The 27,471-nt window shown below is 42.6% G+C and overlaps 1 protein-coding gene across 3 annotated transcripts in view; it reads left to right on the top strand.

The window, feature by feature from the left end:
* CREB5 (cAMP responsive element binding protein 5) overlaps positions 1-27,471 on the top strand; it is a 381,676-nt gene that overhangs the window by 83,838 nt on the left and 270,367 nt on the right. For all 3 annotated transcript variants that reach the window (XM_033088717.1, XM_033088718.1, XM_033088719.1), the window contains exon 4: positions 3,768-3,889. In XM_033088717.1, coding sequence (XP_032944608.1) covers positions 3,768-3,889 — 122 coding nt within the window. The remainder of the gene's footprint in view (positions 1-3,767; positions 3,890-27,471) is intronic.

Below are 27,471 nucleotides of genomic sequence, written 5' to 3'. Positions count from 1 at the left end.
TTGGAACCAGTTCCTGTAAGTCCTCAGAATGTGGCCTGTTACTACTGAACAAACTTTAGAGCACCGCCCCCTATCATTCAGGATATAGAAATTGCTGCTGCTGTAACTAACTGGTGCATGCTTTTAGTTCTAAATAGGGTGTGGTTTACAAGAATTTTAATTTATGGCCACGGACAGTACCCACTTACTTCAGGTCTAATTTCAGCTGGAATAGTTATTTGACAAGGCATTCATGTGGCTAAGAACCTCTGCCTCTTTTATTTAAGCTGCTGATGGATTTAGCTGTTCCCTTTTTGAAGATTTGCACATTTCCTGGCTTACTTAGAACTGGTACCATGTGGGATCAAAGACAACTGGAGACCCTGTATTAATTCTAATAAATGTTAAAACAAAAGTTAAGCTCCATTGTCTGGTTTCTGTTGTAACTGGAAAGAATAGCTCATTCACAAGAAGAAAATGAATAAAAAATTAGGAACAGTGTGCCTTATCTATTCCAAATGTGGATATAGATATCTGTTTTGTTTTCCCCTCACTATATGACACAGCAAAAAAAGTCACATTTGATAACAACTCTGGGGCCTTCCTTTGGGTTTTCTGCTCTCGGAATGGGAGGGATCCAACTCTGTTCACGGCCTGTGGCTTTTCTACTCCCTAGCTTTTGTTTCCCTATTGCTGTAGAGAGACCGGTGGTGATGGAAGTGACATTACTATCCCTGTGCCATGTATGTACTTTCAACCTCCTTTGCTGGCATTTGTGGGTGTGTGCTGGTGTTTGGGAATAATTTTGCTTTAGAGGAGACATGAAACATCTCTCAGCTTTGTTTGGGGCTTGGCCCTGAAAGGCTAGCCTGAATTTGACTGGCTAGCCTGAATTTAACTGAATTCATGGACCATCTCATGAATTTGTCTCAGAGTTCAGGAGTTCTATGGAGCCTCTAGGATGACTGTTTTTTCTACCTGGAATCATGGCCCTCAACTCGTAAATCTCCAACAAAGAAGCATAAAGGAATAAAAAGGAAGTTTAAACCTGGAAAACTAAATCCCTCCTGATGACAAGTGGTCTAATATTTCAGTTCTGTTATGTGCTATTTTCTCAGGCTTTCTAGTCACAAAACGTTTCTGCAAGAGAATAGACAGTCTGTAGGAGACTAATACAGTTCTGTTCTGTGAGGGATGAAATGATTCCAAGATATTTCAGAAGAACCAAGGGTTGTGAGGATTGTCTATTACCAGTACAATTATGTGACTACATTTCTAAATAGGGCCGGGGCAAGTTTCAGTTTCCTCATAAGTAAAATGGGGGAAATAATTTTTGTCTAATGTGGTTGGTGTGAAAATTAACAAGATGATGCATACAAAGCAGTGATCACTATGCCTGTTATGGAATAAGTACCCAATAAATGGAGGACTATATAAATACACACACACACACACACACACACACACACACACACACACACACACTTCTATTTCTACTCTCAGGTCTTGTCTATTTACACCTTCTGTTCAGAAGACTCCTTATCTGTATATCTAGCCTTTACCTCTGGCCTAATTTCTAGTGTCTAACTAGCTGTTACTGATGTTCCCATTTAGCTGTCCTTTAAAGAGTCATATGTTTCTTTGACAGTGACTGTTGAAGCAAACCTATCATAGAGCTGATTTTAGGATTCACAGAATCATGTAACTTTAGAACTTTATTTGAAAGATGCAGAATATGAGGTCTAGAGAATGTAGGTAATTTCCCTCAATAACAGGATTTCAAATCTAAATTTCTGGGTTGTCAATGTTGTTGTTTTACACATACAACAGAGTCCTTTGGAGCTGGAAGGAGAGTCTGGGCAATACACAGGACAGATTGAGAAGGGATTGTGTCCATAAGTAAGAGAGGACTTAATAGAGATAAGACGGTTACTCCATTGTGTTACCTTGTGCAAGGTGTTTGACTTACTTCTCCATTTCTAAAATAATATGTTCCCTACTTATCTCATAGATTTTGTGAGATTTAGGTTCTAGACAATATGGATGAAATATTTATACTTGTCTTCATAAATACTAATTTTATCTTTAATTAGCACACAACACATAACTTACATGTATATATTCAGTACAAAGCTGTATATGTGTGTATCTTAATAAATTAACGTGCTAATGAAACCATTCTCAATAAAACCATTCTCTTTGCATATCTTTTATCTGTAATGTCCAATTTATGATCATCTGTTGTAGGCTCTCTTTGTACCACAAAGAGAACTCAGTACCTTGGAGAACGGGCTAGGAATGGGGAAGAATGCAGCTGGGGATTTTGCTGTATTGAAATCCAAGTTCACGGGTGGGAAAGCGCCTTGTCCACAGGGAATCAGGAAACATGGCATTGGCCTCCCTGATTAAATGGGCATATCGAGCTATTTTCAGCTTCATAGATGTTAAGCTATTTCTTTGAATATCAGTGGATAATTTTCTGGGATTAACTGCTCTCTGCAGGATTTAGAAAAGTAAATAGAATTCTATTTTCTTGTCATATAGGAGTTTATAAAGGGAGTGTGGAAATGGCACATTTGTTTCAACTTCAGGGCCCTGCCTGGTGGTGATACCTTAGAAAACCGAGCAGAAAGAGATTTTGAGACTGAGTGTAAGTCAAGCCTGACAAGTGCCATAATCAATCTAGCAGCATCTGCCATAGGTTCAGGTGGGACCAATACATGTGCATGGTGAAAATAGCACTGAGACCTTGGTTTTGATTGTGGTGTTGCCACCTGTACCTGGGAGACCTTGAACAAGAGCCTTCATCACTCAGGGATTCAGTTTTCCTCACTTGTAAAAGAATTGGCACTGCCAGCCTTCCCTCCATGGTCCTTTCTGGTTCTTGTATCTTCTGTTTCTGAGAAAGGGGCAGTTTATACAGTTTTATTCGTGTCAACTCAAATACACCTTTACTTAGGAAGATGACTGTCCTGCATGATTACAAAGGTGTAATTCTCCCTATTTACCTTAGAAGATCTTGTGAGATCTAGGTTCTAGAGAACGTGTGTGAAAATATTTTGTAAACGGCCTAAATATTAGCCCCAAATGGTGGCTTCAGATCCTCCAGTTTTCTAAATAGTAAGCTCTCAAAACAGTCAAAATATGAAAGAAATTCTATCCGTTTGAAAGAGAATCCTCAGAACACTCTTTTTATAGTAAAGGAAACTAAAATTAATAATTATATTTTTAACAGGTGAAAGCTGAATGTATTTGACTTAGAACCTTTCATCATCCTCCTTCTCAAAATGGGAGATAGAATTGCTCTATCTCCTTCTCTGTTAATAAAAGGAATTATCATGCTCTTTTGTTTCTTTTTGTTTGATACAAAAATTTATATCTTTTTTTCCTCCCAGCCCCCTGAAATCAGGCTTACCATAGGCTGAGCAGATTTTTTTGGACTGATTTTAGCTAAATCATTTTTTTCCCAGCTAGAAAAAAGTCATTCCACATGTTGCGGTATTATTCAAATGATATGGACCCAGGCAAGTCAAGGGCGGGATCTCCTGAAGTTGTCCAGGGGGGTTTGGAAAGCCCTCACATACTGCAGCCTACCACACATTGCGTTCCTCCTTTGGTGCTTACGGTTTTTCTTCCACATTCTTATTTTATTTAACAGTCTGGAAGATTATGGATGGCCAGTCGGCATCTTAATTAAAGCAAGGGCTGGGGATGTGTGAATTTAGTGCATGCTCACCACTGGCTTTTGAGGAAAAGATCCCAGGTATGATCACTCGGTCTCTTTGCAGATCAGACTCCGACCCCAACGAGATTCCTGAAGAACTGCGAGGAAGTGGGGCTCTTCAATGAGCTGGACTGCTCCCTCGAGCACGAGTTCCGGAAGGCTCAGGAGGAGGAGAGCAGCAAGCGGGTAGGTTTGCTTGGACAGACACCTTAACAGGTGTCTCCTCTAACACCTGGTAGAAACTTCTGCGTGGAAATTGATAGCAGATTGTGCGGATATGGCCGGGCCCTTAAATAGTATTTGATCCATTTGCAAGTGTTTGTCTAATATTTTCTTTAAAAAATGGATGAATCCCTGAGTGGGGTAGAATCCAAGGCTAGAAAAACCATGGGAAAAACCAATATCTGAAATAAGAAGGCCACGCAAAATAAAAATTACCTGATTCTTGGACCTGAGTCGGATAAAACTCACAGACTTTTTCTGTTCAAAACTAGTTGTTTTACTTTGCTAAATGTTTAACAGGAAGCCTTACATGGTGGTGAGTGCAGAAGACAAGAGTCAAAGGACAACTGGTGAAAAATCATAGCTATAGGAGAGGGGATTTCTCTGATTTGGGCCCAGATTGTAACTGTCTGATTTCCATAAGATCTTCACCAGGTTCACAGTTACTTCCTGGTCATATTATTGAACATGTGTTGCTGTTGAGACAAATAGGTTAACTGTAAGTGTGCATTATTTGTTCTTACAAATGTAGAAAATCCACTTTATGAATCCCTCCAGAATATATGCAGTTTTATTGTAATGTTGTGCTGGCATTTTCAAGTCACTTTACAAGATTAAGGAAAGGAAATGAGGTCATAAGTAAATGTGATAATGAAGCTTTTTAGCATTTTTTTCGTTGTTTTTATAGACCATTATTGAATGCCCGAAATGTACTAAACAACAAATTAGACACATTCCATGAACAGAGTCTTAAAATGTGAAAGTTGGTTGAAAGGAAGGACCAGCTAGGTTGTAATGGATTCTGAAGTTCCAGCTGTTCCCTTAGGAGAAGAAATTTTAAAAGGTTCTGATATTTCTCTAAGTGTTTCAAAACCTTTGAATCCTCCTCTACGTGAAATTTTAATAATCCTCCTCCACCAGGTTTTTCATGTCACTCTCACATCACAATAGTCAGGGCTTTTATATTCAGTCTGTACTGCTTTAGGGAAAATCATGAAAATCGGTGAAGGTTGCAAGAGGGGTATAAAATCTCAATCAACTCATTTTGTTTATTTATAATTAATTTGTTATGCGTACTTGACACCCTCTTCCCCCCCACCCCAGTGATATGAAGGGCCTTTCTTTAAAAAAATAAAAATAAATAAATTTTCTTTAGTACTTATTTACCAGATAGTGCTCTGAGCACTTAAAGAAAAATGAACTCAGTAAAAATAAAAGGCGCATGTACATTCTATATTTCATGGCAATAGAACTAGATTTCTTTAAAAAAAGAAAAGAAAAGAAAAGAAATAAACCATGAAAACAGCAAGGGAGAAGAACCAAAACCCAAAAAGTCTAGTACATTTCCTCTATTGAGTAATACATTTAGCTCTCCTGGTAGGCATGGCACATGCAAAAGCAGAGGGATTAAGTTTATTCTTTCCCTGTGACAGTCAAGGTTGGCTTCTTAGATTAAACTGCACTGCATGAAAGGTGTGTCCTTGGTTCCTGTTGTCTTCATGTTTGACAGAATGGTTTTAACTGAAGTGCTTGCTTTGATTTTCCTACTGACATTTACCAATGGCAGCGTGAGAAGCCACGGTGGGGGTGTGGCTTTAGATGGTCTCCAGCACATAGTAGTCCTGATCTCCTCTATGATGTCCCGTGGGAGGAAATTCTTGCAGATGTGAATTCCAGGAAATAGTTTGCTTACCCCGAGGAACTGAAATATTTTCTCTTCATGGACATGAGAAGCACGTAACTGGTTCTGTTTCTCTTTTCGCTTTGACTGCTCGGTTAACATTTAGTCAAATTTACTGCTTAACTTCGAGAACCTTTTAGGACTCTGGGAGGAAGGTAGTGTACTTCTCCCCGATAGACTAGACTTTCAGTTCTAGTTTATATTTCCTCTGGTCCTGATTTTTAATTTAAGAAACGTTTTCATGCTATATATATTTTTTGTGAGCTGCTTTTGATTCCTTGTGAGTTAAGAAAGAGTATAAATTATTAAACTTTAAAGAGGAAGATAATTAGGCAAGCAAAGTTGAAAAAGATGACTATGAGAGTTGTAGAAAAAAGTACTTTCTCTCTCCTAAGTATTGCTCTTAGCCATGTGATGATTTCTTGATGGGGACATGGTGGGGAGATCCTGCAGCCATCTTTCCCTGTGGTTTTGGGGCGGGCTTCTCAGCAGACCACCATCTCTTGCATGCACTGGGAGCTGGACAGCATTAAGACTGTTGAGGTATCCTCTTTCCTTGCCTGGTTCAAACCAGATGGACCAAATCCAGCCTTGGGTGCCCATGGCTCCACAAGAGGGCATACTCTTGAGGTCCAATGCACGTTGACTCATCCAGCGGCCAAAAGGGCTGTGTTGGCGGCTTCTGTTCTAGCATTTCTTTGGAAGCCACAGGCTCAGGAAATGAGTAGGAGATGCTCTCCAATCTGCCAGTATACTTTAACCCACCCTTTGGGCTACATATCTCCACCTACCAACATCCCTGGCACACTGCCAACCCCAGCTCCTACTTCGTTTATTTGTTCCCTGTTTAAAAAGTAGGAATAGAGATCTTTATTCAATGCATACCTTATTATTACTGAGTGCTATCTTCTCCTGCTTCCCTTTTGCTCCACATTCAGGTAATTGTTTCTTCTTAATTCTATGTCTCCAACTCTCTTCTGATGTCTTTACCTCGTTGTCTTTTAATAAAAGACTTGCATTAGTTTCCTCAGCAAGTTTTACTTAGGTGGGAGATGGGTTAGTTTATCTGAAGAATTTGTTTCAAAATGTTCTTGCTAGAACTCTCTAAGTACTTTATACAAAAACTATTGGAAAGATCGGACTAGTCCATCCATCCACCTTTAAATTTCTTGCCGTAGTTTGCTTTGGAAAATTCTATTATAAAGAGCAAATAGAGAATCCTTGCTTAGCCCCTATGACTGTCCATTGGGGAAGATTGTGTTGTACAGACTACCTCTAATCCTGACACCCTTTTCCAAAAGCATCCCAATATGTATATAGAATGAGAACAGGATAGAAGCAGGTTATGGGCACTGGAAAAAGCCCTAATATCCATTATATCATAAATAGCAGACAACACATTCCACGGTTGCCTCAGTTTTCCATGTTAGTATAAGCTCACAGCCTCAAAACTCTTTGATAAGAGATTTTTGTTTTTCCACTTGGAAACACATCCATCACTAGCAGGCCGCCTCATAAATTGAAACTTGCCTATGGCTTAGAAATCAGGCTAGTCCATGTCCTAAAACAGATGAGAAACTTTTGTTCGTTATTTCTTCATTCAAAAAAATATTTTCGAGTGCCCACCACGTGCCAGGCCCTATCCAAGGCATTGGTGAATATAGGTACTACTGACTGAAGCTGGTAAGAAAAAGAAAATAAAACAACGCAGCCTTCATATAACTTAGTTCTAGTGGGCAAGACAAATAAGAAGCAGGTAAAAATAAAAGATCTCACATGGCAGAAGGTGATGAGTGCTATGGAGAAAAATCTAGCAAGGCAGGGTCACAGGTAATGCTGGGGGTGGTCAGGGAGGGCATGGCTGGTGAGTGGACATGCAGCAGAGACCTGAAAGAGGAGAGGGCTTAGAATGGGTAACGTGTTGGGGAGAAGAGTGTTCCAAGTGGAGAGAGCAAGAAGTACAAAGCCCTGAGGCTAGCGGATGCTCAGTGGGTTGGAGGAATTGCAAAGAGGCCAGTTTGGCTGGAGGGAGAGTATGTAATAATCATAGAGCGGGCGTGGGAGGGCAGATCCGGGAAGGCCTAAAGACTTTGGCTTTTCCTCTGAGTGAGACGGGGAACCATAGGACAGTTTTGAGCAGAGGAGTGATAGGATCTGACTTGTATATGAGAAATATCATTTTGGCTGCTGAGTTGAAAGTAGACTGTTGGAGGGCGCCAGCAGAGAAAGACCAGTTAGGCGAGTGTTGGCAGAATCTGGATTAAAGATGTTGGCATATTGGTCAAGGTGGATGTGAAGGGGGTGGTATATTCTGAAGATGGAAAGTATAGGATTAGCTGATGGATTAGATCCGGGGAAAAGTAGAAAGAGTGGAATCAAGGATGGACCAGGTTTTTGGCTGACGTCACTGGAAGGATGGAGTTGCCTGTGGGAGAAGCAGGTTTAAGGGGAAAATCGAGGGGGTTGTTTTTAGACTTGTTAAGTGGAGATACTGAATAGGCAGGTGGGTATCTAGGTCTGTAAGTCAGGAGGTGGCCACCTCTCTGGAGATGGAAATTTGGGAGGCACTGGGAGATAGATGATGTTTAAATAAAGGAGACTCGATGGGATCACCTGGGCCAGGAATGAAAAGAGATGGAACTTGGCAGAGTCCTCCAGAATCCTCCAAGACAGAGTATTCAACTCTCCTCAGTGGCCAGAGGTGACACAGAAGACCATGAGGTGTGAAAACTCAACTCAGTACGGAAACCCTAGCAGTAATGCTGAATGGACTCCTATAACTGGCGATCGGCGTGCTGATTTTGTGTTCCCTATTAGAGGGGAAAACAAACAAACAAAACAGATTTAAAGAAAAGGAAAACAAAGAAAGAGGAGGGTAAATTGACCTTTTACCTTTGATTTCTTTAAAAAAAAAATCAAATAATGCACAGCTAGGCAGCCAGAGAAAGCTTCCTCATCTGATAGCAGTTGTGTACAAATGTGTGGTGTGTGTGTGTGTGAGTGTGTGTATGTGTGTAAGAAAGGAAGGGAGTTGAAAGGCCTAGAAATTAACTCCTTTGTCTTGCTGAGAGAAATATAACATTACAGCCTAACGTGGTGAAGGAACCTGAAGATGAAAAGTGCGGTGTGTAAGTGCTAAATGTTGTTATTCTCCCATAGGACCTAAATCTGACTCATTATGCTGATGTAGCAATAGCAAATTAGGACATTTCCATGCTTTAGAATTCCTACCCAAATGATGAAAAGTGCAGTCTATTCCCCGAGGGTGTTGACTGTTTAACACATGGGAACAAGGGACAAGCTACAATCTTAAGATCTTGGATCCCAGCTCAACAGGAGTCGTGGAACAGGGCATGGCCAGGTCAGCCTCAGCTCAGAAAAGCAGGCTGCTCAATCTGATTAAATTCTGTACCTGGAAATCATGTTACCCGACACCACCAGTTATTTGGGGAGAGAGGGCGCAGAGACGGAGGTGCTCTGCTTTGCTCTCATACATAGTCTTGCTCTATCAGCCGCTAGCTGGCTCCACTGCTCTCTGGGGAAGGTATGAGTGGTGCTGGATAGAACAGAAAAGATATGGAATTGACGAGCTTGCAACAGCTGTATGTTTCCGGTTATGTTAACATGTTGCTTCTATGATATTTGTGTAAAACAATCCCTCTCTTCCCCAGCAGTCTGGAGAAAAATAATATTCTGAAACCTAAATTTGGTTTTACCCAGGTTTTGAAAATGTCACCATGTTTGCTAAATCCTAGTAGATGAGACTGTTTTTGATCTTTTCAGCTTTCTTTTTCGTTGTTTTTATCAACAACATGATTGAAAAAGAAACACCCATTGGCTATGTTATAAGAGACAACCTACTTCTGTCCCCCTGCCAATGACTGGAAATCCTAGCCCTTATATTATAAGGATTCTTTTTGTCCCCCCATTTCAGCACACTACAAATGTAAAGCACTTTCAGCTTTCTCCTTTTAGGTTTAAATTATGCCCTCAGCTTAGGAGCAATTTGACGTTGACTTGGTTTTTGCATCCCATTCAAGGGAACGACTAAACCAGTGGATAAACTAGAATCTATTTCATGTGTTTTAGTTCCCTGGGATTTAAGATTAATGAATATAATCTGAACAGAGATCAGTAAGAGTTAGTATCCATTTCCACACATGTCAATGAATCACGATGTGATCTGAGGCTCTAGGTCTTTTTTTGTGTGTGTGGAAAGTCAGGGTATCCTCAAAGCAGCAAAATGCATTGTCTATTGCCTTGCAAAGAGAGAGGACTTCTATCAAGTATGTTTGATATGGATGATGAGGGAAGGCCGTGAGGCGGACTGACCGAGAGGGGTTCCGGGCATTTGTTCATCTCCTCCTTTGGAGAATTTGTATATCTGGGTAATTTGGACCTAAATGGATGAGTCCTCTGAACCTAATATTCACACAAAAGAAAACATGTCTTACCTCTTAAGGCTAAGGACTTAATTTCTAATGCTAAATCATTTGGCAGTTCATGGCTCTGCCTTCAGCCAGTGTTATAATCCAAACTAAAAGGTGGTGTTGGTGGTGGCATTAACTGCAGATGGATACTTCTTAGCCTGTGAGTGGCAGTTTTTATTGTTCTCTGAGTTCAGTATTAAGCATTTAAGTTTTTTTGTCCTAAGTTTTATTTATATTTGCTATCACATGACATTTGTTCTGGCAAGGTGGAAGTCTCTCTGCCTGAGGTCTTTCTGAGAACCAACGACAAGGCTCTCGGAGACTCAAGTTTGAATTAGAAAGGTTTTTCATTCATTCCGGGCTGTGACAGGTGTTCTCATAAGAGGTACTGACGTTTCATTTCCACTTGAAGCTATGGCGTAAGAAGAGATTGGGGGGATTTAACTCTGCTTACCATATAACATGAAGATGGCTAGAGGAAACTGGGCATTGATTTGGGGAACCTCTCTTTGTGTTGGAAATATTGCAGAATAAAATCATATTTTCTTGCACCACTATTTCCTGTTCTGTTGTGACTGGGTATGGTTAATGATCCAAGTACTTATCTATTCATGGAATATATTCAGGGCCACATAGGACATTTTGAACATGTCATTAATGATCATTTGACTTTCGTCCCGTTAGTTAACAGGGAATAATTATAGGTGGTTATGCCAGGACTATTTTCCCCATTTAAATACAGAGGGATAAACTATCAAGAGAGATAAAAAGAGAGTTGACAGAAACTCACTAAGGAGAATGAGTGGTAGGGGTGGCATATTCTTGCTTTCCCCTGCCCTCTGAGCGTTCTGTGTCTGCCTCCTTGTCTTTTGCTTGTATCCACTTCCAGATGGTTTTTGTTTACACCTTCTCTTTAGAAAACTCACACATTCTCGTAGCTTAATCATCAACTCCACCCTGATAATTCCTTCATCTATACAGCCCTTTCCTTGAACTTGAATATACTGACATTCCCATTTGAATATACCACTGCTGTTCCTCGCTCACCGTGCCCGACACTGTACTCAGAGCTTTCCGGTACAAATTCACTGCCGTGTCTGACTCCCCTGTTTCCAGCAGAGGCATACTTCACCCACTTACCACTTTGCCTTCCCTCAGCTTTGCCTTTCCTCCCTCCTTTGTCCCATTCACAAAATCCAGTCAACTTTCCTAGGAAAGGGTCCTCATAGCTTCCCTGTATTTTTCATTTCTATCACCTCAAGTCTAGGCCATCATCACTTCCTACTGGTGATTGCTGCACTTTCCAAGGAAGGTTTTTCACCTCCAGCCTAATTTTAAAGAAATGCTTAGCATTAAGCATTATCATAAAATTGAATGTATATTTAATAGAAAATAAACTGAAATGTTTAAAAGTTAAAACAACAACAACAACAACTCTTGAAGCTGTTTGCCTGTCACTTCTCGTAGAAAGTTCCTCCAAATAGTATTATTGATAAAAGGTAGAGGAGTTGGTATGGGATGTCATATGTATGCAAGGAAGATCATTGGAAGCTGTCAAACATACCCTTGATTCTACAACATTCTATACATTGAATGCATTTAAAAGGACCAAAGCAGGGATGGGGGCAGGGCACTAAAAAAATGACAAAGACAAGAAACCGAAAACACAGCTGAGCCCTAAGTTTCCCAGCCACTACAGTCAACACAGACTCGGGCTGTGGGGACCTGTTGTTAGGCCTGGCTTCCCATCAGGCAGCCTTCCTGTAGTTGAAAATTAGCCCAATTGAATTATTTGGCTGGGAGGATCCTCACAAAAACAATTCCGAAGCTCAGCTTTAAGGGCCGAGGAAAGGGCAGCTGTTCCCAGCCGGAGCCTTTCTCATCAGGGTGATTTTTCTGTTCCAGGTTGAGTTAGGTTTTCAGCTTGTTAAAATCACTCCTTACCTGTCCGGAAGCAAGCCAGGCTGGGATTTCAAGGTATTAACCCAAATGGAATCACAACAGCGAACGGACACTCTCCTCTGAAGGGATCAATGTCCAGCTGTGAGTAATTCAGGACTTCCAACGTGCCAGACGAGCAGAGAGAGGAGGGTGTGTGTACCTGGACGCAGGAGGCCTAGGCATCTGCAGAGGAAGCTCTGCTGTCCTCTGTGAGGCACTGCATTCATGTTTCCAAAGACAAGCAGGAAAACAGATCTGTTTTCTGGTCTGGATTCAAACAAAATGACTAAAAGATGAAGCTTCTGTTCCAGGCAGAAAACAGCCCTCCCATTTGGAAAATTGGACCAAATGTGAGACGACGCAGTGGGCATCTGCGGCTAAGAATCACTTACCTGGGCCCCTCACAGAGATGTGAGAAAAAAAAAAAAATTGACATTGTAAAAAGGGAAAAGGAAAATAATATAATAGTTGCAAGAGTCTCTGCCTCCATCATCTCATAAATCCAGGTGAACATTAAGTACAGTTAAGAGCAGGTATGGGAGTGATTTGCTCTGGGAACCCTACTTTAGCATTTGTGTGCTGTTAAGTTATTTCCATATTGATAAGGCTGAGGCCAGGCACTGGGATTCCACACATTCCTTCTGTCCATATTTCTAGCACGTTGGCTGTCAACTCCAACTTGTGATGGAGGTACTGATTTTAGCATCAGAACCCGAGAGGGACATTTCCCTTCTGCTTTAACCCAACTACTACCAGCACCCAAAGGCCTCGGAACGTTTATGAAATGGTAGCTTCCTGTGCGCCCTCCCCCCAAACGACTGGTACCACATTCCTACACTTTGGGGAGCTAGCTGTTCAGCTGGTTGGAATCTCCATTCCACACACAGTGTCACCTGCTTGCTCCTTATTTTTTGGCTGGGATGGTCTTCGCGTCCCAGGTCCAATGGGAGGTCTACTGGCTGCGGTCTTCTCCAGAACACTGCTGGGTTTCCCTTTGTTCTTTGCTTTTTGAGATAGTAATGACTTTTTTTTAACCTGTTTGCACGTGCGACTCTTCTGTGTGATGAGGCCAGTTCTCTCATTTGTCTTTAGTGCGATATGGAATGCCAAAAGGGCTTTACTCTTAACACCGCCTCATAGCACACATTTTCTAAGAAAACTCACCAGTGTTGGCAAAATCAGACTGTTGTGTATGTAGATGATATTTTGACATCTGACCTAAAGGTGAACGTGAGCAGCTGTTTTATTGGGCAGTTTGGGACTTCGAAGGAGGGGTCGTCCCTCCTGCAAGCTCTCCCGTCATTGTCTGGCATTACTGGGGGCTTCACCAGTCTGCTCAGTGAGGTGAGGTGAACCCTACATTTTGGATTTAGTGTGGCTGCAACCACAGGCGTCCCTGGGATCGGAGTTACGTGCAGACTACACCATCTGTTATATGAAAACTTGGAAAGTTGATCACAGTGCTGACCGAATCCTGCCTAAGTTGGTGCTGGGTGCGGCCTCTTTCTGTGGCTTTATGTTTGGGTGGGGGCTTCTTTGGGCTCTGCAAGCAGTCATGTCCCCAAAGAAGAAAAGCAGTCGTGCTTTGGGTGGATGTCGGGTTGATTGACTACAGATGATGCAGCGCTGGGCATTTTGACTAACAGCCGCTCTGAAAGAAGCCGGCCCCTTCCTGGCTTCTCCCAGGATGATTTGTTATGCACGCAGCTTAGGAACTTTCCCAGAGCTTTTATAACATGGGGCTATTGCTGGATTTGTTGGCATGGTTGGCCCAGGCATTGCTCTCCTTTCCAGGGTGAGCCTGGAATCTGCAGAACTCTAGAATGTGGAGTGCATGTCAGCCCCACCCTTCTAAGCCCCACTTGGTTGGTCCCCAAGTGGCTGGAAGGGAAAAAGACAGCCCAGAGTTCTGGCAGCCCTCTGTGCGGTGGGATGTGCCCAAGCGTGATACGCACTGCCATGTCTCTGTGCTGCTGGTCCACCTGAAGATGGCCTGCTGACACTTCCGGGGCTGTTGGCAACAACCCAGAAATGGACTTGGAGAAGTAACGCGGGGTGTGGTCTGAATTCAGGACGAGGGCAAGATATCCAGGCTCCATTCCACCACTCTTTAAATGTCATGTATGACTTCATTTTCTCACCGGTAAAATGGGCCTTTTCACAGCCTTGGAGTTATAAACACACAGAGTTCAAATTTAGTGCAATGTGGAAAATAGAAAGTAAAGTTAATTCCTAAGTGGAGAGTGGTAGACTCCCCTATCACTCCAGCATCTCGCCTCAGGCGTTCTTTCTGATGTTGATGAAAAGAATTATCCAAAAAAGGGATCCTGGGAACAGAAATCCAAAGTCCACATTCACAGAGACAATAACGCAGTGGTGACATTGCTGCCTGAAAGAGTGTCTCTGCCCGGCACAGCAGGACGGGGGAAATGGTCCTTGTTCAAGCTCTCTTCTAGATTTTCTTTTATTTGTGTCATAATAATGCACACGTATACGAGAACATGTTTTAGGCAAAGAGGGCAATCCAGGCCATGTGGATGATTCCTCATTATTCTGACGATTACTTAGAATCGCCTACAATGTCCTATTCAACACCAGCTGGAACAGACATTTGATGTCCACGTACAGCCACCTGCTGCCCTGTGATTGTAAAGATGGCACAACTGATTTGCCCCCCAGCTGGATGTGAACTTACAGTTGACTTACCACTAGTGGTGATAGATTTGCATAGAGCCAAACACACATGGCCTCTCATGAACCCCCTTGCGACCAGAGGCACATATTGCCAGACAGCTGGCCAGGGCCAGGGGTGCAGTCTCTGATCACCACGGGAGAGAGGAGCTGCTTTCACCTCATTAGTGCCGTTCTTCTAATTGACTGCAACAGTCACAGACTATAGCTGCCCGTGCTGCACGCCTAACACAGGGCGCTGGTGTATTTTATAGGAAAAACAATCTGTGAGCAACGCTGATGGAATAGTCCAAGCACAATTTCCCCTTATGAGATTTTTACATTTTGCCCTTCCTACAGTTGATTGCCTTTTGACAAAATCTCACCCAGCCACAGCTAACCTGCCTAAGTCATGTAACAACAACGGTGGCTTGTTGTTGGAAAAGACTATTGAGATCTTATACTTGTGCTTTGGTCAAATGGATGTGTAGAGAAATGCCTGAGAAGCTGCTCTAGGACAGGGGACCTGCATGTCTCTGATCTGCACCTGTGGGCTGGTGTATGAAGGGAGAGTATCCGTGGAACTTTGGGTGTATCCTAGGAATGGCTTGAAAGGAAGTTAGCCACTAAAATACTTTGCTTGGATGCTTTGTGGGATTTCTTCAGCTCATCCTCCTGGACTTACTGGCTTTTTAACACATAGTAAAGACCTCTCCAACAGAGCCGTGTCCCGTGAGGATGAAATGGTTGAGTCGGTGCAGTTTTCAGACATCCGTGTATGATATTACTGTGCTCACACCCTTGTACCGAGTTCTTTCTCCTTCGTTTCGAAGTCGTGGCACTTACTTCCTCATCCCCTGCCTAGGGTGTTTGTGAAACCCCTTTCTTTCAAGTGTGCCACTGAGACCATTTGACATATTAGCCAGCTGGAGAGTGTAGCCTGGAGAACAAAGACAACTAATATTTGCAGTCGCCTTTCCCCGCCACAGAGAAGAAGAAAGAGACCATGTCTGATTTTTAAAGTGGTCCTCCTTGTGGTACCTCTACCCCTGGCAGAGGTGACCTGTTCCCAGTGCCAAATGCCTTTCCCAACAGCTGTTTGGTGATTCTGTGTCACTGGGCTCATTGTAAAATCAGGCATATCCTTTTAATTACCTGTTCATATTTCAGCAATGCCGAGCTCTGTGGCACAGAGAGAGGGGATAAACCTTCATTGTAATGGATTTTTAGTAAGACTATCTCTGAGATAAGAGTTCTAAATCTTGGCAGTCTCTTTCGAGCACACACTGTGTGATTGCACACAAATTCCTGGCTCCCCAGAGCCGTGTTGGAAGTGGAGTGCACTGCACCAGGCTGGGTAATCAGATACTGCAGATACATTTGAGAGAAGGTGCACTTTTGCTTTATTTATGAAGATAGACATGCTGGTAGAGGGCTTAATCACAGCTGATAAATCATTTTAAGAAAGCCTATTAGAACCATATGCTGATTTTTTTGCATTAATATAGTGTGTCTGTTTCCAGTCTAATACGACAGGGTTTTCTCTCGTGCTCTCTCTCTCCAGTGTGGACTATTTATCTGTTTAAGTGGTATCACTTGTGTGGGAGCATTTATCTCTTTAAGAGGTCCCATTAATAAAAGAACGTGAAAGGAAAGAGGGAAGGAAAACTGAGTGAAGGCGCCCGTTGCACAGTGCCTGTGAGTGTGCGTGTGCATGTGTGTGTGTTTATGGTGTGACAAAGGAAAGAGTCAAAAAATCTGAGAAATGGTAACATCTCAATTAGCATTTCGGAAGAGCATGGATTGATCTTCACTGGGCATAAGGTAGTCATTTCAGCCCAGGTGGTTATAATACTGTCGTAAAAGATATCCGAATATCGAGGTGTGTGTGTGTGTGTGTGTGTGTGTGTGCACGCGCGTGTGTGTGCGTGTGTGTATGTGTGCACTGACAATGTGGTTACCTCACTTCTCCCCAAGCTAGCAGAGGTCTGCCCCAGGAACAGGTCCCAAGGCTCCTTAATGAGAGCCATATTGGGGCTCCAGCTCTGAGCCAAGTTCTGTTTATCACTAATTGCAGGGGTGCCTCGCAGATCTTTTCTATTATTTCCTGATTATACCCTTGCTCTTTTTATTATCTTGCCAAAATTCAAACAGTAATAATTGCATGATTTATTGTTTATTTATAACCCCTTCTACGCTATATTGAATAGATTTTTTAAACAGCAATAGCTTTTACTAAATGACTGGATTTTCTTTTACCTTCCACAGAGAAGTCGTATACTTGTGAATCCCACTCATGTCTTTAAGACTTACTGGCTTTATATCAAAACAATAAATACCACTCCAACAGAGCCATGCCCCAGGAGTATGAAACGGTTGACTGGGTGCAGCTTTCATACACCCATATTCTTCAGACTGCTTTCATGGTCTTCCTTTTTCAGAGTCCTGTGTTTCTGGCCGTATAAATAAGGGGTGGTGGGGGGATTTGGGGGCACACAGAGAGCTTGTGTCCCAGGAAGATGTTTTAGGAAAGGATATTAATTTATCCTTTAGGATTATATCCAGGTTAGATTATATGCCTGCTAAGTTTCTTTCCAACTCACAGTTTGCAAAGCAGAGATAAGTGAAAAGCCCATTTTGTACAAATTTATACATCGTGGGGGAATATGACAATAAATTATTAGAAATTAAAGATTATACACTAGTAATAATAAAATTCATTAGTGCTCATCGAGTTCCTACTATTTGTCAGGCACAGTGCTAGAAGTTTTGTTTGTGTTATTCCCTGATCATCACGACAATTCTGTGTGATAGATGTTTTACCCTCGTTTTACATAGTAAGAAGTTAAAGCTTAAGAGTTTAAATAATTGGCTGAAAGCCACACAGCTAGGAAGGTACAGGTCCAGTGTGTGGATAGGACTGCCTGCTGGAAAATTCATGTGCTTCTCACTGCTTCAGATTGCCTCTTCCTATCTTTATTTCCTTATGGTACATGTATGTTTTAATATACATGCTAATTTACTTTAAAAAACATGTTGAGTCAGTGGACACTTTGCAAAATATAAAGCTGAGCTCGACTTCCACAAATACATGAAAAAGTCTTGAACGCACACACTATATATATTCTTGGCTTTAAAAATTCTTCTCCAGGCTTTTACAGGCCTCCAAATCTCAGCTCTAGATTCTTCCGTGTTCTATAGCTGTGACTGCATGGCTGTCCCCATACCTCAGGAAAAAAGGCCACTTGTTCTCCATACTGCATTTTTCAATGTCACCAAAGGTACACAGTTCACCATGACTGTTCTACTCAACAAAAGGCATAATTCCAGTTTGAAACCAGGCATGGGACTATCCTCTCATTTCTGGCATTTTGTGAGCAACGTTCTCTTCCTATGGGACATTTCCTTCTATGCCTTGTTCTAGTGACCACTGCTTTCCTGGAGTAAAATGAACATTTGTTGACTGGAGATATATTTGGAGCTTACATTAGATTCTGCTAGAGTACTATGTGCCTGAATGACTCCCTCTGAGGACAGCACACCTACATCTCTTAGGGCATTGCTCTGGGACTCAGGGGGATCGCTACACCATTATTTCTGGGTGGCATAGGAGTTTTTGGTGGGAGCATAAAGAGTAATTGTTGGTGTCAGTTGTGGTCAGTGTTCGATATTTCAGTGTTGGATTTTAAAGGAAAACTTTGCTGTGTGCCTTCCCTCCAAGTTCCACCACTGGAAATGTTTCTATCGTGTCCTCTCAGTTCAGTCGAAGGAACTTCTATTGGGAGCTTAACACATCCCAGGTGCTGTACTAGGTGGGCCAGGTGCCAAAGCTACATTGTAGGGGGAGAGCAGCTAGTTTTCGGGTATGGGGGAAAGTTTGGTTTCCTTGATGGGTCCTAAGCTTCTCTGGGATCGTGGGTACAGTAGAAATAGCAATGGCGGTGGCTCCTCCATTTAGATGCATATTCTTCATGATCTGACACCAACTTAACTTACCAGTTTTCTCTTTGTGTTGTTTTCTCTCTTGTGCCTTTTTCTTGTGTCTTTGTGTTTCTCTTGTGTCTGGTGTCTTGTGTCAGGAAAACGGAATAAGGCTCTCTTCTCTAAACTTTACCAGTGGCTGCCCCACCTCATCGTTCTTCCCTATGTTGTTATCTCCACCTGGAAGTGTTCCCCTTCCTCTCGTCTTTGACCTAATCTAACCCATTCGTGAAAGCCTGTGTCAAACGCCACCTCCATGAAGTCTTCTCTGATTCCCTCTCACCTGACGCAACCTCGGCCTCCCATGAATTTCCACAAAACTTTCCAAGCACTTCTTGTGGCCGTTCGAACTGCTTTCCTTGTGTTCTGGTATTTTCCTGTTTCTCCCCCACCGTCACTCCCCTGGACTGCAACCCATGTTATTATAGGGCTCTGCCTGTCCATTCTGTCACTCCCAGCTCCGTTAGCTTACACATGGAAGAAGCTCCATGAAGACTTATTGGAATGGGTGAGTAAATGAACGTGGATGAGTGAATAAATGTCCTTATACAACAGGATTACCTTGGATTCTCTGAGGTGAGGAGAACTAAAAGAGCCTTCCGCCTCTGAGGAGAGAGATGTCTCTGAAAGGGTTTTAGTCCATTTTCTTTTCATCAAATTTGCTAACTCATGAAGGACCTAGGATGACTGAGGATGAAAAGTACCTAATAACATAGTTATTAGTTAATAGCCATACTGTGTAGAGACTCTTGAATTGAAAGCAAAAAAGCTTTGAATTAGAAATTCATCTCTTCATTCAACGAAGTTGTCAATCAAATATGTGTCAATCATTGGGGTATCACAAGGTCAGTCAATAGGATATCACTCAAAATGCCAACACTTATAACAAAGTGTGAGTAGTGTTTTGTGCCACAATAGCATAATAGGGCTAAGCCAAGGATAGCCTAACCCTCCATCCAGGTGTGTGTGTGTGTGTGTGTGTGTGTGTGTGTGTGTGTGTGTGGTGGGGAGGGTGATAGATATCAGTGGTAGGTCTTGGTTAAGTAACCTAACATTATGAGCCTCGGTTTTCTCATCTGTAAAATGGTGAGAAGAATTACTTATCTCGTAGGATGGTGTTGATGAATGAAACCTCTTCTGTAAAGCACAGCAGAGCTCATGCAGTAGAGCTTGATAATTCTTGTTCTCTTTTTCTTCACTGTGCATATACCCAAGGGCCAGAGGCTGCTGAGACTTTAGCACCAAATCTGGGATGGGAAATTAAGCAAATATTCTATGCCCATGATTTTTCCAGGATTTTAGGTGGTAGTTGTGACTCAGAAACCCCTTTTATCACTGCAGTGGGCCAAGAGACTAAAACCTTCCAAAAGGCTTTAGTCAGAACTCAGAGGCGGTTTTAGTGTCTGTGACCCATACCCAGCAAGAGATAGTCTTTCTGTTGTTACAGGTGATTCTTATATAAATCAAAAGTCTCAGGGCTTCCCCAACATTTCCTTTCATAACCCAGGTAATGCAGTATACTCACTGTTTATTTTTAGGCAGATTTGGCAGATGTTGGCTAGGCCGACTTCCAGGTCAAAAAAAAAAAAAAAAGTATTTAAGGATGATTTCTTTAGAGCAATAGAAGTTCCTGTGGGACAGACAAAAATTAAACCATAACAGTTTTAGAACACACTCACCTATTCCTTAGCCACTTATCTACAAGACTGTTTATCCCTCCAATACCACCTTACACGGCCATATTTGGCAGTTAAGTAACTTCCTGGAAAGACATGCTTCTTTCAGTGTCTGGACGTTCAGGACTACTAGAGTTTTAGTTACTACTGAACATTGTTGGGAAAGAAAAATAATCTTTCTCTTTGGGAAGATCCACCATCAAGGCTGAGCCCACGGTTTGGGCAAGCTCGGCCTGATTGAAGAAAACAATCTGTACAGCCACGTGGTCTGGCCATGCTGGAAGTTTCAAGTCCAGCTGTGTACAAAAGAGGTGCCTGCCTGCCAGTCCTAGTGTTTCTGGGGTGGGGGTCCAGGAGAGAATATTGGTTCATGCACATGTCCAACAAGTTTTGGTCACTGTCCCTTAACCCTTCAGTTCATTCATTCTTGTTTTCTTTTTTGTTGCAAAAGTTACAGACCCAGTGATGCCCTCCATTTAGGTACTCGTGTCTCACCCATACCTTATTTCACCTGTGACAGCAGGCGTTGAACTTCTGGACATGTACTCTACACCCCCTTACCGAGAACGGGAAAATGGTGAAATATTAAATCAGTGATGGTGGTAGAATCTTGACTTTTCCGCTTAGTATCCCAGGAAAGCAACTTGTTGGAGAATCAGAGCTTAGCTATGACATACATCTTGGCCCTTTTGTGACAATCTGTTGAGTTGCAGTAGAGCATGCCTGAGTGGGCTTTTCCATTTTCCAAGGACTAGTTTGGGACCATCACAATCATAATTACTATCATTCCTTCCTAAGTAAGAGCCGAAAGACCAACTTTTGCTACAGTAAGAACTTGTCCTCCTGTTTTTTCCTTTTGCTGTTGGAACCAAATATCCAAAGGTCAGTTCCACATAAGTACTTCCATTTTAGTATTTACCAAAATGCCTTCCTGAGAAATATGCTGCATCAAACTCATGAGCATTACCAATATTACCCAGGGACTCACTAAAAATACAAATTCTGGGGCCCCACCTTAGACCAATTTGCTAAGTCTGGGTATGGCAAGTTCCAAAGTGGTGGAGATGCTGCTGGTTTGGGGGCCACGCTTTGAAAACCACAGTTGTAAGAAAACTGCTGCTCTAATAATTCCCTTTTTAAACATGTTTACTGTTTGTTTAATCTTATCCTTCTCTTGAAAATTCATGATGGACGTTGACATTTTAAGGATTGAAAAAGTCTTGTGTGAAAGATACCTTCTTCAACCCATCATTTTCCTAACTTATTATTTGACCACAGAACCCTTTTCTTTCTGTGGAACAGTCATTAACAACCAGGGAGCCACGATCCACTGGAGTCTACTGTGCATGACTGTGATGGAAAGAGCTTGCGATATCCAGACTCACTGATTATGGGGCGTAACCAAGTCACTTAACTTTTTCTGAGCCTCCATTTCTATCTACCTTGCAAAGTTATGGGAGAGTTTAGGAAAAATTACATGTGAAGGATCTAGCATGTTGCCTTGTACATAGAATATACTTAAGAAATGAAAAGTATCTTTTGTTTAGTTCAAGTCAGAGCTGTGTTGACATCTGCTCCACCCATAACTCTCTTCAGATGTCCTGACACTTCAGAGTATGTTGAATGTGTCCAAAGATTTCTTGAGACCCGGGGCCCATGGTTTCTACCTGTCTTCAAGTGAGCAGGTTTTCCTGATATGGGTTATAATTGAGTCAGCATCAAGTATTCTGTAATTGTCAAAGGGAATATTTTCATGATGAAGAAAAACAACCAACAGATAGTTTTTGAGGATGCAGTGTCATCGAGTGCTTATCATTTCAATTCTAAATTATGTGAAAGTAGTTTATAAGCCTCAATGTACTATAAAAATGAGTGCTTGTGATTATAATTATTGTTACCTTGACAAATGTTTTTGGTTAAAAAAAAAAAGCTTGCCATTGCAGAATATGTGTGTTTCTCACTTTTCAAGGAAGAATGTGGTATTTCTTTTCCTTCTTTTTTCCTTCTTTGGATCCTCTGATCATTATCCGTCTCAGAATCTCTGGGGTGTTGCTTCAAGGCTGGACCCCAGAGAGGCAATGAGAGGGTAGAACATCAAATGACTTTGCAATAAGTCTCTGTAACCAAGGAAAAAGCTGTTTTTCTGAGGAATCAAAATTGGAGGTGGGGGAATATGATTTAGGAGGAAAGGCAACCAATTCCTGGTTCTTCCATGTGAGTAACGCTAACGCCATGGTCTGGCGCACAACGTGTTTCCATAATGTAATGGTGTGATTTTCCGGGTTATGTCCATAGGTTCCCCACACCAGCTGGTGCCCTGGAGGGTGATGCGCTACAATATTTTCACTCTAGAATGTGGGGAAGAGGTCAGCTGACGGCCTGGGAGGCTCAGCTGGTTGACTGATCAGCCAAAGCCTGAGGCCCAAGCTATAGATGCTGAGGGCGGGGAAAGGAGCCTTCTCAGCATGGCTCCCTGCAGGGAGCCCTGTTGGCAGGCAGAAAAGGGTGGATCAAGAAAGTAGGAAAGGAGTGAGGCAAGGGAAAAAAAAAAATCACAGATGTCCCAAGTTTCCACAATTTTATCAAAAAATTTTCCATGACTCATCTTGTGACTTTTCCCCAAAATTTAATATGATAAAACCACTGCCCTAAGTACAATTAAACTGCAATTACCCAAGAGTAAGAGAGTGGTGGTGCATTTTCATCAACCTCTTCGTTCCTTCAACCACCCCATCCAAGGTGGGCAAAATTGACTCTCTCCTTTCTTCCAACCTGTCTCCCCTTATCCCGTGGTCCTCTAGAAGGGGGAGCAAACAGAAGGCATTCCAGAATAATTTCCTCCCACTGAAAAGTTGTGAAATACAGTGAAAGCTGTAGTAGAGGGAGCTGGAGGACTAGGATTTCTTGCTTGTTTGTTAACCCAACTTCAAGATATGTTCGGCTCCAACACACTTTGCATCACCTTTCCATATGTTAACTTGCCGGGAAAGTTCCTTGATGGTGAGGGTATTTGGGACACTCGATAATGACGCTGGCTCTTGCCTACCGAGCGCCTACTATCTGCCAGGTGTCTTACAAACATTATCTCTTATCCCCACAAGGACTCTGCGAGGAGGCAGGTTTTATCACCTGTAATTTTACTGATAAGAAATGAAGCTCAGAAATCCAATTACTGTTCTTCGTGGCAGAGCAGGGATTTCAACTCAAGACTGTCTAATTCCAAAAGTCCCCCTGACGCGGAAAGAGCAGTGGTGAATGTAACGGCAACAAAAGTAGTTCAGAGTTGCTGTTATTGCTTTTGAATGCATACAGACTGTTTGTCACGGGCTCCCAATCCACCCGACCCGTGTTTGCCTCACTACCCCGGATAAGGAGGGTCATGCTTGACCTGGAAGGTGTTGAAAGACCTGCCACTGTGTGCAGCTCATCGAAGGAGACAAGGTTCGCCATTGCTGTGACCTGGGAAGGGGCTGTGGTCCAGCTGGACCCTTCTCCAGTCACTCAGGGGTGGCTTGGGCTGCTGTCCAGATAGCACTGAGCCATAGCCAATGTCAAGGGCTCCTCACGTCCAAGCAGGAAACTGCGACTGAAAAGCTGAAAAAACATATGATCCCATAAAAAGTGTCCTCTGGGGAAACAAGCCATTAGTCAGCCTTATTTATTTATTTTTCCTTCTTGCTGCAAAGTTCAATACATACGAAGGAGCCGTGATTATCATATAAAAGGCTATGCAAAATCGCCTTCCCTGTGCTGTGCTGAAGAAAACTTTACTCTGGCCCCTTGCCACAGCTAGCTTTGTTTGTGTTCTTCAGATTCCGAATGCTTTGACCACAGTTGTGATGGCCCAGTCGGAGCACAAGTGTGTCTCAAAATAAACAAGCAGAGTTGGAACTCTCTAGAGTCCCCTCTCATCTCCACCCGCACTTCTGTCTTTCATCCTGTCTGATGACGGAGGCTGGAGGAGCGGGGTGGCGGTGGCCTTCTCAAGACAAGATCTTCTGCAGGAAAAATGCACTTAATGAGCTTAGGAAATACCTTGCAGTCATGAAAGAGTAATAAAATTTCCGCTTTTTTGAGTGAGATCAGGAAACCCTGACTGTCCACTCTGAGTTTTTGCCAGTTTTACTTGGGAATGTGCTTTTGGAAGGGCAAATGGTTTTTTTTTTTTTTTTTTAATGGGTGTCAAGAGAGAAGCACGATATGATCTTTGGAGGATGCTCCCCTGGTTGATCCATGGATGCAAGATAACCACACCTCCCTGTCTTTTGGGGATCTCTTCGTGCTAGAGATATCTAGTTTTCCTTCTTATCGTCTGTATTGGTTTGCTAGGCCTGCTGGAACAGAGTACCACCAACTGGCTGGCTTAGAGCAACAGATATTTATTGTCTCATAGTTCTGGAGGCTAGCTGTCCAAGGTCAAGATGTGGGCAGGCTGATTCCTTTTGAGAGCTGCGAGAGAGAATGTGTTCCTTGCCTTTCTCCTAGCTTCTGGTGGTTTGCTGGCAATCTTGGTGTATTCCTTGGCTTTTACATGCTTCACCTTGATCTCTGCCTTCATCTTCATATGGTGTTCTCCTTGTGGGTATGTCTCTGTCTACAGTTACCCTTTGTATAGGGAGACTAATCGTACTGGATTAGGGGCCCATCTTACTCCATTTTAACTAACGACGTCTGCAATGATTCTATTTCCAAATATGTTCACATTCTGGGGTGCTGGGGGTAGAACTTCAACATAGGAATTTTTGGGAGGGACTCAGTTCAATCCATAATACCATCTGACAGACTTATCCAAGTTCTCTTTTATACCGGAATTCTGAGAGTACCCCAATAGAGAAGAGTGCAGACCCTAACTAAAAAGCAAGGTTAAAATTTTCTCAGTAGAAAACTCTGCTTCAATTGGAGACTCGAATATTTGCTTGTGAAACGGGGTTTTGTAGGATTTGGGGAAAGCCACTGTCATGTCATGAGGGCTCTCAAAGAGCCCTGTGAAGAGGTGCATGTGGCCTGGAACTGAGGCTTCCTGCCAAAACAGCTGTCTGAGTGACCCATCTTGGAAGCAGGTCTCCTAGCCCCAGTCAAACCTTCAGATGAGTGCAGTCCCAACCAGCATCTTGACTACGTTCTCATGAGACCCTGAGAACCACTCCGCTAAACCACTACTGAATTCCAGACCTAGAGAAACTGTGAGATGACAAATGTTTATTGTTTTAAGCCACTAAGTTTTGGGGTAATTTGTGATGCAGCAATAGGGATCTAATACAGCTCCTGCCACCCCAACCCTGGACAAGTAAATCTGTACCTATTTTATGAACAGTGTTATCCTGACAACATCAAGGGGGAAAGATCTCAGACCAACAGTTCCTCAGGCAAGAAGGTTTTATGTTTTTGTTTGTTTATTTTTGTTTCTTTAGGAAACAGAGGAAAATGTACTGCTAAAGTGATTGGAAATAGATATTTTATTGACTAAGAGCATGTCAGACAAAGTGGTGACTTTGTCCACTGGGGCAGCAATAAGAGCACAGAGTTCTCAGCCAAACTACCTGTGTTCAAACCCCAGCCTTTACCAGCTGTGCAATCTTGGGGAAGTTATTGTGCCTCTCAGCCTTAGTTTTCTCATCTGTAAAATGGGATAATCATAGCAAAAACTACCTCATAGAAAAGAGTTAATATGGGCAATAATTTAGAACTGTGGCCCGTAGTAAGATTCATTCTCTGTTTTTGAGAAACCAGGAGTGAGAAGATGACACTTGGGGCATAACATGTTCTATAGTTGAAGTAGGATGCATGCTGAACGAGGCAACCTTTTAGGGAGTGGGAACTCAGGACTTGTGTAAGGAAGGCAAGACCATGTTTTTATAACCTACCTCCCTCAACCTTTATAAATACATGAACATAATAAACTTCAGGATGAAAACTAACTTGCCCTCGTGATGGAAGGGATAACGAGACCAGCTAACTGGCTCAGGGCCAGAAGACACACGGAAACTGTGATTGCTGCCTCATCACTTCCAGCACAGTGCTGTCCTTTCCTTTTATTTATGCTTGTACTTCACACGGAGGTAGTAACCTCAGTCCTACAGAAAGTCATGTCACACACATCACATACCAAAGTCATAGAACTAAGGAGTCCTATCAGCAAGGGGATTTCCTGAAGGACCTAGTGTTTTAAATTCTTCCTGATAAGGAGTTTCCCATTCATAACTTCTAAAAGGTGAAGGGATATTTTTGTAGGATTTCGAGCTTTGCATTGCACTTGACATTATTCTAAGAAGCTTTCAATAGGCTTAGCCTGGACTTGGGCAGCGATGGCCTTCTCTTCTGTTCTAAAGGTGCTAACAATTCCTGTGTCTGTTTCTACTTCGTGGGATAATAACTAAACACGAGCATATTTGCAGTGCTCATCCTGAGCCAAAGGCCTGAGAACTTCATCCTGCCCTCTTCGCTCTTGCCCACTTCCTTCTCTTCCCCCTCCCTTTTTCTCCTTCTCCTAAATGGTGCTATGTGGGCTGGGTCAACTACTCTTTTTAAAATAAAAAAAATGAGTGAAAACATTTCTGAGTCACACCAACAGGTCACATTTGGGACTCCAACATTTGTTTTTGACACAGGGTTTTTCAGTCATGTTCTGGGGACCCAAAATCCCGTCATTCAACCCTGGAAAAGCAATTCTGTATCTGCTTTGTGAACTGTATTATCCCAACAACTTCTGGTGAAAAGAATCCCAGGCCAACAGTGCCTCGGGCCTCAGGGATAGGAATTTCCAGAAGGATTAAAAAAAAAAAAAGGCGTTTTGATCCAGTTTGCCCTTCATATTGTTGTCTCCTTGTCCAATTTGCTAGAGAATTTCCCACTGGCTTTTGGCTCCTTCTCAAATTGGAGTGCAGTCGTTCAGAGATTACTCTGTATGCGGAAAGACAAGGAACTCTTTATTAAGCAGAATGGGGGCAGGTCCTGGCTTCTAGGAAGGGCAGATGAACGCTCTGGCCTCCGTGTCTTAGCTCCACCCTGCACCTCCCTTCTGAGCCTTCTCCGGGCTCCTCCCCCTCCCCATGGAGGGGGAAGGATGGTGTGGGCCCCTTCACTTCAGCTGAAGGGAGAACACTAGTGTAAGCTAAGTAGTAATTAAGGCAATCCCTTCCCTAATTGGGGGGGCTCTCGCCGAACTAT

The sequence above is a fragment of the Rhinolophus ferrumequinum genome, chromosome 20 (genome assembly GCF_004115265.2).
Source record: "Rhinolophus ferrumequinum isolate MPI-CBG mRhiFer1 chromosome 20, mRhiFer1_v1.p, whole genome shotgun sequence".
In the NCBI taxonomy this organism is placed as follows: domain Eukaryota; kingdom Metazoa; phylum Chordata; class Mammalia; order Chiroptera; family Rhinolophidae; genus Rhinolophus; species Rhinolophus ferrumequinum.
Note: the sequence above shows the minus strand (reverse complement) of the source record. Positions and strands in the feature narration are given on the sequence as shown.